Source organism: Mytilus trossulus, chromosome 12 (genome assembly GCF_036588685.1).
Source record: "Mytilus trossulus isolate FHL-02 chromosome 12, PNRI_Mtr1.1.1.hap1, whole genome shotgun sequence".
In the NCBI taxonomy this organism is placed as follows: domain Eukaryota; kingdom Metazoa; phylum Mollusca; class Bivalvia; order Mytilida; family Mytilidae; genus Mytilus; species Mytilus trossulus.
Genome location: NC_086384.1, coordinates 22730848 through 22744854, shown reverse-complemented (window position 1 = coordinate 22744854; position 14007 = coordinate 22730848). Strand labels below are relative to the sequence as shown.

At 32.2% G+C, this 14007-nt stretch overlaps 1 protein-coding gene across 1 annotated transcript; it reads right to left on the bottom strand.

The window, feature by feature from the left end:
- Positions 1–5139: 5139 nt before the first annotated feature.
- On the bottom strand, positions 5140–14007 carry LOC134692316 (uncharacterized). The gene is made up of 7 exons (XM_063552766.1): positions 13913–14007; positions 12528–12682; positions 9374–10736; positions 8169–8306; positions 7296–7394; positions 6320–6411; positions 5140–5439 (listed from the first exon to the last, which is right to left on the bottom strand). The coding sequence occupies exons 1-7, from the start codon at positions 14001–14003 to the stop codon at positions 5140–5142; spliced, it is 2238 nt and encodes a 745-aa protein (XP_063408836.1). The 5' UTR covers positions 14004–14007.

Genomic DNA, 14007 nt, shown 5'->3' with positions numbered 1-14007 from the left:
TAAATCTACAGTATACTAGTATCAATAATTGGCCTGTCAACACTGAAGTTGTTAGTTTGAACACCTGGTGAGACGGGGAATCATATTGGATCTTAATTGACGAGGACTGCCAGTTGTTCTGCAGAATGTTGGTTGCTCTCTTCTGATTTTCTGCTTTATGCAATTACACACTGTCAGCCATAATATAGCCAAAAGTGTTGGAAGTGGCATTAACCACCAACAAATTGTCATCAAAGTATAGGAAAAAGTAAAATCACAATTTGAGGAAAATCAATTCGGAAAGTCCATAATCACATGGCAAAATCAAATAACAAAGCGCATCAAAAACGAATGTACGAGAACTATCATATCCCTGACTTGGTACAGGCATTTTCAAATGTAGAAAAATGGTGGATTAATATAATATAATAAAATATAATTTTAAGTCTAGCCAAATATATAATTGAGGATAGACCATTACTTTGATTTGTATGGAAAGATACAGAGGGTACAAGGATAACTGAAATTTGGTTTCAGGGTTAATATATATCCGTGTGATGAGTTTCCAGATTCATCCCTCTATAACTTCCTGTTTACCGAAATATTTCGGCTGGGGTACCATCAGTGAGCAGTAGCTCGCAGTTTTACTTGGTATTTACGTCTCGCCTGCATATCAATACAATCACGAGATGCAGATTTTTTTATACTTAAGCCAACCTTTACAAAATCCTGACAGAGAATAACAATTAAAATGACATAAAAATACAATGTAGTTAACTTGACAAATATGAATTATGAAAAACTAATCATCACTTTGCCTAGCTTTGATATTTACAACTGCCACATACCTTATTGAAGAAATATGTGCTGGTTGAATAACTATACATGCTTCTGAAACTGGTGAAGTAACTTAAATTCTGTCATCCAATGTATTATAATACCATGATCTTAAACATTAGAATCTTAACAGCCTCCATACATGAAATTTATACTAGGAAAACTGAAGTTCGAAATTGGCATTCAAAATTAATGGAATGCATGAATATAGTCCGAAATGACTTTGATTTTTGAAATACTTACAAGGACTTGCAAGGTCCATGCAAATCTCAAAAAGTCCATCAGGCATCGAAGTTATCTCACGATTACATTTATAGAATTTAGAAAATGGCTATACCAAGTCAGGAACAGTTGTTATCCATTCGTTTGATGTGTTTAAGCTTTTGATTTAGCCGTTTGATAAGGGACTTTCCGTTTTGAATTTTACTCGGGAGTTTGATATTTTATTATTTTACTTTTCACAATGCGATAGCTTAAACTGTAGAGGAAAAATTGTGGGCATTTAGAACTGTCAGATTTGAAATGTTTCAATTATCAGGTACTAGTACTGTGACTAACACAGGCAGTTTTGGTGTTTTTAGCCTTGGCATTTTTGGCATCAAACTGTTGCTTTAATCAAAATGTTAAATCGTAAACAAGACCCACATACACTTAGATATACAAAATTGAAAGCCAACAAACATACAGGGATAAAAACATAGCTACAGAAGAAAATGAATATGACAATGTTTAGTATTTGTTAACATAGAATATCGGTAAATATCACCTTCTGAACCGTTAAACATAGACAAAACATATCCTTAGACGTTAAGCGACTGCAAGCGAATTGTCTCAATATTAATGAATATATTGCAATGGTAAAGACTAAAAATTGATTGAAATATTTTATTGTTTGTCCTTTTAAAAGCTGTTCAGATCAAAATGACCGTTTCAGAACAGTATTTGTTTACTTTTGAGTGCCTTTATTATACTGTTAATATTGTAAACTCTTTTGTGTGTTTTTTCTTAATCTTCTTATCGAGATTAAAAATGAAAGGATTGAGATTTCGAACAATTATATGGCAATTTCTTCTTTAGCTTGTATCAAAAGAGGGGCGAAAGATTCCAAAGGAACAGTCAAACTTATATATCGAAAATTGACTGACAACGCCAAGACTGAAAATGTGTAATAAAACAAACAAACAAATAATAGTACACAAGACACAACATAGAAAACTAAGGTACACAAGACACAACATAGAAAACTAAGGTTTAAGGTGGTATAGGAGTCTAAAATAAAAATGATAGAATTTGTTCATACTTTGCCAAAACGTAGAATCTATTGATATATAAATAAATTTGGTGTATTTACTGTCTTCTCATTTGTTAAAATTATTAGTTTTATTTTCAATGTTGTCAATTTTTATGGCTACACGCCCACTCTGACGTTGTGTATTCATACGCCAACATGTGTGTATGTTGTTTTTGTTAATATAACTAATATAAAAAGTTCTTTGAGCCTTATTCTTGATGAAAATTTATTTATAATGAATGGCAATAATTTATTTTGATTTTATTGAACCATAAAACTAATTTTTGACTCTTCACATTTTACATAATCCGCTTCGCGGATTATTCAAAGTGAAGAGTCAAAAATTAGTTTTATGGTTCAATAAATTCAAAATAAATAATAGCCATTCATTAAATGTTGAAACATATAATAAAAATGATGGGTCACCGCGAATTTTATCAAGCTACAGGACGTGAAAAAATGACATATTTTGTATGGATTATATGTAGCAAAAAACAACATTTTGTGATTAGAAACTAAACAAAATGTTAGAATTGTTTGATACTTAAGGAAAAGATAGCTTTCAGACAATGCTTTGAGAATATCAAAAGAAAAGAAAGGGTCACCGTACGTTTTTTCAGGCTAAAATACAAAATAGGAAAATTCCATGATGAATCCCTCAGAAAATGAACTATTTGAGAGTTACCTCCCCTGAAAATGCCAATTTACCAAATAAATTAAAACAACCAAAAATAATCAACATTTGTTAAAATATTAATATTTATAAGTTATATTATTATAAATTGGTTGTTCTTTTAAATGAAAATTCACATTAAATATCTGCGGTCCTGCATCATATTTTGCTAATTTGATAGAAAATATGGACCTTTGGTTCTCTGTTTTTTACGATCCAAGATGGAGGAAGACACCCATACCACCTTAAGCAATACGAACCCTACCAAAAACTGGGGATGATCTCATGTGCTTCGGATGGGTAAGCAGATCCTGCGCCACTTGTGGCACCAGTCATGTTGCTCATGTTATTACAAACCTGGTAAATAATCTAATTCGGTAGGTCACATTCGTGGTGAAAAAGGAAGTGGATTGTATATACGACATACGGAACATATCCGAGATCATCTGTGAAACTGTTATTCCATAACGGTCAACCAACTTGTGGTTGCGTCCGTAAAATTTACGAAGGGATTCTTTCAACTCTGCCATTTGGAACTCTTGATTTAATAGCTTCCCTGTGAGCACCAATCCTCTTTGAAGGAAATGATGTTAAGACTATTGTATCAATTGGGAGATATATACTCCGTATGCAGGCTCTGTTGGAATGTTTCTACATAGAAATGGAAAGTTCACAGTTGGGAAGCTGTAATCACCTTGGTCGTAAGTTTTGTTTTCAAGCTACCCTAATTGGCAATTTCTACATGTAAATCAAGATATGAGGCAGACTTAACTGTATCTGTTGCATCCCTATCGCTAGTTGATGGGATAGATGCGTTTATTAAAGTCACCAAATTTTGAATTACTTAGTGAGACTTAACTGTATCTGTTGTATGTGAGAGAACATCACCTATATATATAGTTCAAGGATATTGCTCACTTCTTATCTTATTCCTAAGGAGTTCCTGTATGTGGTCAACCACATAACGAGAAAGAACAAGTCTGAAAGAAGAAGAACACAATTGGTTCTCATTGGAATGCCGACATTCTGTTAAAAAAAACCGTCCTTCAAACGTAACACATATGTTGTCAATAAAGAAATCAAGCACTTGGTCGAAATGTGTTTATGTCATATCATAAAGTCTTTTATACTTGAAAAATTGGTTGTAATGGCAGTTCGTTCATTGCCTGTTTGTCAACTATCTTCACAAGTTTAAACCCAGTAGTCAGCACTTCGGTGTTAGCATGCATATCAATTAGTATATGGTAATTTTTATAAATTTACTGTTTGAAAAAGTATGAATTATTCGACTTATTAAGGATTTTCTTATCCCAGACATAGATAACCTTAGCCGTATTTCACACAACCTTTTTTGAATTTTGGTTTATCAATATTCTTCAACTTTTTAATTTTTTGGCTCTCTAACGATTTTGATCTGAGCGTCACTGATGAGTCTTATGTAGACGAAACGCACGTCTGGTGTATTAAGTTATAATCCTGGTACCTTTTATAACTATTTACACCACTTGATCGATGTCACTGCTGGTGGACGTTTCGTTCCGGAGTGTATCACCAACCCAGTAATCAACATTTCGGTGTTGTCATTCATATTAACTATAAGGTCTTTGAAAAAGTATGAATTATTCGAAATACTAAGGATTTTCTTATTTCCGCATAGACAATCTTCGCCGTATTTGGCACATTTTTGGTCATCAATGTTCTTTGAACTTTGAACTTGTTCAACTTTCTAACTAGTTTAATTTGAGCATCACTGATAAGTCTTGAATTGACGAATAATTTTATTTTTTTTTCCTCCTCATTTTTGTTGAGGCTGCGACTAACAGAACAAGTAGGAGAGACAAATTTTTAATGGGTTCCGCGGAACCCTTACAACTTTTTTGAGGATAGGGAGCAAACATGGTTAGTAATTTTATGTTAAGTAGTAGGTGTTTCATCTATTACAAGAACTATATAACAATACTATATCAATTCGATAAATCAAATGAATAAGATGATACCTTGAACAACGAAAAAATGGGTAATGCCAGAAATCATTTCACTATTCACAGACAGACAGAAAATATCCAACAACACGTATATTCCTAATCGTCTGTACGTTATATTTTATACATCAACGCTGCCATACGAGTGCCATTGATCCTTACGCATGAAAAGAGTAGTTTACTAAACAGGGGATCATTTACATCAACAATAAAAGACCAATTTTGGGTAACTTAAGGTCAATTTAGATCACTTGATGTTTTTTGTAGAGAATTTCAGCCATTATCAATAGTTTTATATTCCAACTACAATTTGGAGACAGTTATAAAAAATAAAATATTTATAAAATATATAATAATTGTATATTAATACATGGTTCTCATATCACGGTCTCTTCAAACAACACGTTTCCCTGTGTTCTGTAGCGTCGTGATGACGATAGATCCGACATACTCTGGAAAGAACAGTGAGGCATTGTGGGATCGTCAGGTTGAAAAAGATGAGCATGCGTCCATGCTGGAGGCATTCCTTCCTCTGCGTCAAATTCATATAAAGGCTTCTGTTCCAATTCAATAGGATGAACGATGGTACTACGACGTCTGTAATTCAATTCTGGTGCCACAGAAACGACAGAAACACGTTTCCCTAGTAACCAGTGAGTACAAATTTTCTTTCCATTCTGAAATATATCACAAAAGCAATAAAACAACTGAATATGCTGAAGCCTTTAAGTAAACATATCTATAAAGAAGTATGAAAGACGCGGACGTTAGGACCGTTGCTGTAAACATCATACATTTATACTTGCTATCATACTTTTCGGAAAACTATTTGATTAGATGGTAAATTACTATTTCATTAGATTGTATGGAAAAAGATGGACGAAAGATACCAAAGGGACAGTCAAACTCATAAATCTAAAACAATCTGACAACGCCAAGGCTAAAAATGAAAAAGAAAAACAGAAAAACAATAGTACACACGACACAACATAGAAAACTAAAGAATAAACAACACGAACCCCACCAAAAACTAGGGGTGATCTCAGGTGCTCCGGAAGGGTAAGCAGATCCTGCTCCACATGTGGCACCCGTCGTGTTGCTTATGTGATTACAAATCCGGTAAATAGTCTAATTCGGTAGGTCACATTCGGTGTACACAGTGTAGGAATAAAAAAACTTGGCTTTCGTCGAATTTGAAAGGTCTTTAATTACAAGCAATTTGTCTAAAGATCTAAAGATTTTTCCCCTCGAGAGATAAATTAGATTATATTTTTTGCTTATACTTTATAATTACAATCCGTAATAACTAATTTCTGAAACAAAAGAATAAGATAGAACTTGATAAAAGACAGAGAAATTTAGTTGTAGATTACATACTTGTAGCCGAAAAGAAACGATTTTGAAGGGTTTTGTGTAGTTTAAGGAACCAATAAATAGTAAAGACCTCCAATTGTTTAGAAGTCCTTAGTGAGATGTGACAATCACATATAAATAAAGGGTACAGTAGTAAACCGCTGTACATGATTGTCAACTCATAAACATTATATAATAATATACCTTTAAATCTATATAACCCCTTTTCTGTGTGTTGTAAACTCGGTCACGTGACAGTAGTTTATACGTATTATCACTAATCTGTATTTTGTTCGCTAAAATGAAAAGAAAAACTTATCATCATACCCTAATAATTACATTAAATGTAATATGTTTCATTATAATACGTTATTCGGATTGGCTAACTACACATCAAGTGTTATTCCTTAAGCAATTGCATTTTACATAAAGTGCACAGGTGAATTAAATGAAAAAAAAATGATAAAATTTGTGTCATAAATCAAGCCTAGCTAAAAAAAAATGTAATTATTAGTATTGAATGTTTCTTTTTGTAACTTCATATGGTTGTAAAAGCGTTGACCTTCGCTTCATATAAAATGTACTTCGGTCAATGCTTTTACACCCAAATGAAGTTACAAAAAAAAGCATTCAATTCTTAAAAAAACATTTAGATTCATCAACTGAGTAGCTGAATACGGATTTAATGTCTGAACAAATGTCAGTAAATACATTAGACCATATTTGTAAAATATGTATTTATAACATTGAATGATAAAATAACTATACATCATTTATGACTTCGTCACTTTGCCTTTGCAAATATTTCAGTTTGCATCTCTGCGTAACGATCTCTTTGAAATCTCTTTGCGGTCAAACTAGTATTTTTAAAACAACTTTAGATAGTTTGACAACTTTGCTTAATCAAAATTTTTGAATTTGAGATGTAAACGTATAGAGTATACATTTTTACACTATTTTAAATGCAACCGCCAGCGAAAAATAAATCAGTTTCTATATGAACCGACAGGAATTATTATCGATAAAAAATAACATATATTGTGATTATTATAGAAAGAAAAAAGGACAATTATCGGTTTCATAACGAGTGAGAATTGAATATCGCTTGATATCAACTCTCGTTTAATATTTAAATTTTATTCCCTATAATAAACACAGATATAAACCAGTAATAACTTACGAAATGAGGATTTTTGTAGTGTCTGTACCGTTTTCAATATACCCCCATATATGCGAAATCTTGTCTTTGGTTGCGTTACTATTGAAGCGCAACTGGAATCTACAAAATAGATCATATGTTATAAATAAGATTATAAGATGAAGATTAGACTAAGGTTCCTTCATAAAGTAAATAGCTTCAGATGGTTAAACATGAGTTGTATCTCATTGTTTTAATGAGTTTGTTTATGGTTGTGTGTGTTCGCTTTTCTATTTCTATTCTCTTATCCCTTTTCCAGATGTTAAATAGATCGATTTGGAATATATTCACTGTTTTTTTTATACTGCATGTAATATCGCGAGGAGGAACTTTTACAAATTAGAATTATCCAATATCATAATTTGGTCCTATACTGTCAGGCATAAATCAGTTGTCGTCAAATAGTCCGTTTCTATGTATGTTGGCGTTTGTTTTTGTTGCATTTCGGTGTTCCGTTGTTTTACGCTGATAATTGATGTGTTTCCGACGGTTTTAGTTTGTAACCTTGATTTGTTTTCTTTCAATTGATTTTTGACTTTTGAACAGCGCGATATACAATTGTTGCCTTTTATTTATCTATACTGACTTATTGTTTTTTTCGAGATCCATAGAACAAGATATAGTTTTACGCCAAAAAATGGCTTCGAACTAAACGATATATTATGTTTGAGGTTTAAATTTGTGTGTGTGTTTCCCTGTCATGTGTAATTTGACTTCATTTAAAGAAAATGTGGTATAATTGTCAATGTGCTAACTCTCCACAAGAGACCAAAATCCATGTCTAGCAAAAACAAAATAAGCATGGCCTAAATACGTTTACAAATAAAAACAAAGCACCATTGAGACATTACCTACCTGTATGAATACCAATACGTAGGCGTAATTTGCAATCTGGCACACTATCTATCTCTAAATCTCCACATGAAACACTGACATCCAACGCCATATTGGCTATATGTGATGCATGGTAACATCTTTGCTCTTCTGTGAAACCTTTATAATGAAACAAAATGGTATTATAAGTTTTCTGTAAACGGATTTAACAAAAGCATATATAAACTTTTTTTCTAAATAAGTTTTCTGTTTTGTGTTCGTATGCTTCTTTTTTGCTTGATCTTCATTTCTCAATTATATGAATAAACTCAGCATAGATACCAGGGCTAAATTTAGTATACACGCCAGACGCGCGTTTCGTCTTCAAAAGACTCATCAGTGACGCTCGAATACAAAAAATGTTAAAAGGCCAAATAAAGTACGAAGTTGAAAAGCATTTAGAACCAAAATTCCTAACAGTTTTGACCCACTTTCGATATTTTAAATGTAAAACCCTATAAAACACACTAATAAGTATCAATTAATACACATTGAGACAACAAAAATCTCACAGATTTTTAAAATTAGCATTTGTGCAATTTAGCCCGTCGAAAATCAAGAATGGTCATGCAAAAAACCTTAACAAGGTAACACGTATTTGACCTTTTGATGTATTTATTCACACGTTGGTCGTATTTGACCTTCTTATGTGCTTTACCTCTTCAGGTGCCTGTTTTACCCACACGGTGTATGATAATAAATTATCGAAACGAAATGGTAAAACCTGTTTCATCAAATAAAACAAACAAAAACAGGAATACCAAACTTTAAATCACCTTAAAAAGAAATCATTAGACAAATTTCGTAGAGATGGCATAATAAAGAACTGTTATCGAATATTTTGAAGGAGATATTTACGTGTATTCTATCCATTTTACTCAGTCTGTTTACCAGATCTTTAATATACTATACATTGAAGAAAGTATAAAAGCTACATGCATTTTGTTTATCGTTTTTTAAATTTCATTGAATATTATGTAAATTACATGCAAAATCGTGTAATTCTAAGAAACTGCCGTTCAAGACAAATATTTTTTTTTTTTAAATATTTCTTGATTTATCGTTGAAAAATACAGGTAAAAACTTTGGGATGATGAAATTATATCGTTAATTTCAAGTTTTTTTAACGATAATTTAAAAAAAAATGTTGATAAAGTAACCCATATAAGTAATTTATAAATGGTCACCTGAAATAACCGTGTATGATGAGGTTCCTTTCGAGGCTATGAAAACATCATAGAAAGACGCTCTGTCATCTATAAGTCGTGTCATATAAGTCACAACGTTGACAACTTCGTTTGCCGACAAGTAATTTAACAAACGATTGAAGTTTGCAATGTCAATCATCATCACGGTGACCTCTTGGTAGTAGGGGTCATCAAGAGTGACATCCTCGATTCGTCGATGTACATGTATAGACGAGCTGCATCGCTCACCGCGTGAATGTCTCATTCTTATGTCTGCAGGTGTTGAATGCCCATAATTAGCACCGTACCATCTATTGTTGGAAATATTTGTTGTTGAGGACTCTCTATGAAATACTTCATCTGAAAGATTCTCATAATCTGGTTCTTTGTAAGATTTTTTCTCTTTGAAATCAAAGTCAAAATCTAAAGACGAAAATAATTGTCTTGGAATTACGTCTGATAAAGTATCCTTGAAAAATTCGTTTTCATAATTGATTTCTTGTTCTAACAGGTTATCACAATATTTCAAGTCGTCTACAAGTTCAAGTTTACATTTATAGACAACAGCAAAAGCAGCTACAATAATAGACGCAAATAGTACAAGCAAAGTAATCATGGTTAAATATTTCTCAGCTAGATTGACACGTACTTTCTTGATCAGTATTTCCTGATGAATCATTTCATGAGTAAAATCAAGTGCTTGAAGAGACACATTGATAGATAGATGAGAATCTATCACCTCGAAGCATGATTGGTTACTACTAGGAACAAAATTGTCTATAGAAGGATATTTTTTTATGAAGTCATTTACAGCCTCGATGATAACAGTTGTATTGTCGGTAAAGTCTTTGAAAAACAATGAAGACATGTGACCTTTGGCATAATTCATATATCTGAAAAAAGAATCTATTCTGTCAAACTCTGTATTAAAACGACAACCCATCAAGAGCAAATAATAACATTCACGAAGAAATGTAGATGCTCTGATTCCAGACGCTATTCTAACCAGTGGATCTTCAATTTCAACAAATACATCTGACGTTAAACGGTTCACAAGTTTATTAACACGATGATCTATGACAAGGAAAAATAGATCGAACACAAACAATGTATCTTCATAGTTTAAAGTTCTCATACTATCGTTATGGCAAGTTTCCAATGTTAAGACGGACAAAATAGTTTCATTGGTCAAAAGGTATCCATGGTAATATTCATAGAGATCAGCCACCATGATGATAACTGTTTCTACTTGTTCTTCCGTCATATGACCATGCATTGCAATTTCAAAAAAAGATTGCAGTTTTTCATTCATTCGGTGAATTGTCCGTACATCAGCGTCAACTGTCTGCAGTAATTTTGTACTCTAAAAAAATAAAACGATAATATATAATAATGATACAAATGATATTGATGATAATAATGATAATGGTAATATTAATGATCATAATTATAATGATAATGAAAGTAAGGATTATGATAATACTGATAATGATAATATTTATAATGATAATAATGACGTTGATGACGAAAATAATAATGATAACTATAACAATGTTTATGATGATAATGATAACGATCTTTACGATAATGATGATGATGTATGTAGAAAATTACTTGATTCCTAAAAATAGGAAAGGGAGATAGTTATCAAAGGTACCAGTATTATAATTTAGTACGCCAGACGTGCGTTCCGTCTACATAAGACTCATCAGTGACGTTCATATCAAAACAAGTACAAAGTTAAAGAACATTGAGGATCCAAAATATAAGGGGTCTTGTTAATTGAAAAACGATCGTTGTAGTCATGTCTGCGTTTAGCTGCCAGTTACTGTGAGTATTCAAAAACTTTAATAGTCTCTCTTTTACTTTGGTATGTATAAATATACGCTGCCATGTCCGCTCTGTGTTTTCGTCAGATGATTTAAGTTTATATCGTACTGTAACGTAATAACATTATTTTGTCGTTTTTTAACCTTGTCATATCAGTAGGTTGTTGGCTAGCAATAAAACAAGGTTAAGTTCACCATTTTCTACTTAAGAAAATGCCTGTACCAATTCAGGGATAGAACAGTAGTTATCCATTCGTTTAATTAGGGACTGTACGTTTTGAATTTTCGTCTGTGTTCAGTATTTTTTTTTTTTTTAATTTTTACATTATGATAGAACTTGGTGTTCAAAGGTAAACAATTTAGTCGTGAAATACAAGAACCGTTATAATATGTTAGTTTCAAATGAAAACAATAAGTATGGAATACAAGTACATGTTTTACTGAAAAAAATATTCCAGTATATATTCTTAAATGGAAAAGAACCTTTGTTCGTAACGGAATAAAAGGAAAAGAGTACTTGTTCCTGGTAGAAAAAAGGTAGTAGAATATCTGTTCCAGGAACTGTAACCTTGTCTATATGTAGGAACCCATTTACTGAGGCATATCATCTTTCTGACATTGTTGTTTCTCAGTTGAGTGATTGACTATTGAATATAACGACTGGATAATTCGGCTTATCCAATCAAAAAAGGAATTAACAAATTACAGTAACACGCAACGACTATGGAATGGCATTATTATAAGTTAACTCTTAAAAAAGCGATACAGCGTGCGTCGAAGGATTTTTTGGAAAAAAATAAATACAAAAAATAATTGAAAAAACACTATCAAAATCAGACGTCAACAATTATCAGAATGCTAATAGGTGTTAGCATGGTTAAGTAAAACTTTTCTTTCTCGCTGTAATAAAAACTGTTGTTTTATACACTTTTAATGAGTGATGGGAGAAATGAATAATACAATGTGAACGTAAACAAGCTTCATAAGATATGTGTTAATGAGACAAAAACTCGAAAACATAAAATCTAGAAAATTATCGCCAAATATGACATGGTCTCAAAACCATACACAAAGCTGTTATTCGCAATGAGTCTTTATAATGCTTAAATATTTAGTGAATATTTGCAAAATATATGTATTTCATTTACGATTAAACTTAAACAATGTTATTTACTTTTAATAATATCCCCCCCCCCCCCCCCTTGCAAATACAAATTAGCACTCATACTCCATCTTGTTATATCTGTTTATATTGACGAATTTAATTGTCACACATCGCCTTCATGCAGTTGGTTTTCCTTACAATTTAAAAATATTTGACTTACCGTATTAGCTTTTTCAAGGCTATATATACTGATTCCACAAAAATAAAAACCAATTAATACAAAAACAGAATACAGCATGATAAACATTCCCAGTTTAACAATTTTATTTGGCTGTTTATAGGATCTAGACACTGACATTTGCTTTGAAAGCTTTCCTGAAAAACAAAATTATGATTGTTAAGCTATATATCAAAAAAGTTCCCCCATATCAAATTTCCATATTTCTTTTTCATAATTTCCATTTTTGTCATAATGTCCATACAATTTGTTATTGTGTGCCTTGAAAATTGTTAGAGAGCTGAACATATAATTTATTGGTAATGACTTCTTTTATACGGGCGCAAAAACTTAACTTTTTTTTGCGTCGTCCTGAATATGCATAAGATATAGATGTGTTAACAAACAAAAGTAAATTCATCAATCGTTTTTAAAACATTTTTTTTTATCTGTGACGTTTTTAAAGGTTTTCTGATGCAGAGCTGAAACTATGGGAAAATATTATATTTCCCTCAATTCGTGGGTACTATTGAGTATGACAACTTTAGCACATAATCGAAGACCTTTTCGTGAATATCAAAATGATGTGCATGTAACAATGGTTTTCTATTGGTAAATGTCTATTCTCAAGGTTATTACTTTTAAGCTTGGAGCTCACACGATGAAAAAATTGCAGTTTTTGTTTCCAAAAAAACTCAAAGTATTTATACTTTCCACAATTTGAACACAGTAATTTTGTTCACAGGATATTAGAATTAGTCTTTAATGGTAGAATTATGAATCTTTTACTTTGTTTGCTAGGCTCGTGGTCGCGTGCTCTAGTTAGGTGGTGGATGTTAAGAGATTGATACATCAAACTAAACTTTACAATCAATAGTTGCTGCTTCTCAGCTAAGCACGCTGTATTAAGAGCATAGAGATTGATACCCTGGTGGGTCAAACTAGACTTAACCATTAGTATTTGCTGTATTAAGAGCATATGAGGAGTCAGAATGATGTATCTAACAGTGGATAGGGTAACATCAAACTCCGTACAGGGATCGTTTCCGTTCCTTTACTCCATCTAGTGTAGAGTAGTATGCGGACCCGTATGCGGATCGGAGCTGGAACTGCCAGGGAGTTCGGGGTAACATGTCCTCTTGCGGACTTTTACCGTGTGAACGTTAGATATCCGACTTAGCGTGTCGGTCTAGTCAAAAATATGGTTCATTTTTATTCAACGGAAACCTGCTCTTGCCCGGAATATGCAACTGAACTAAAAAAAAGTATTCAACCACCATCTCTTAATTTCTAACACTTTGGAAACATGGAACATTTTTTTTCTTTTCTTGTATTATAAGTCTTCCTACCTTTTTATTTGATCAAATAGTTAAGAATATCAACATTACCTTCGAGTTTGAAGAGTGTATTTTCTAAATCTTTTCTAGTTGTACTTATATCGCTAGCAGCTATGCTGAATTTCTGTAAATGTTGCATCATCTTG

What these genes read in the sequence shown, in the direction of transcription:
- LOC134692316 (XM_063552766.1), bottom strand. Translation starts at nt 14,003, where the DNA reads ATGATGCAACATTTACAGAAATTCAGCATAGCTGCTAGCGATATAAGT. An exon ending in ATCATACACGGTTATTTCAG is followed by an intron (nt 8,307 to 9,373) that starts GTGACCATTTAT and finishes TTCATTATAAAG; the next exon opens with GTTTCACAGAAGAGCAAAGA. An exon ending in ACGTATTGGTATTCATACAG is followed by an intron (nt 7,395 to 8,168) that starts GTAGGTAATGTC and finishes TCTATTTTGTAG; the next exon opens with ATTCCAGTTGCGCTTCAATA.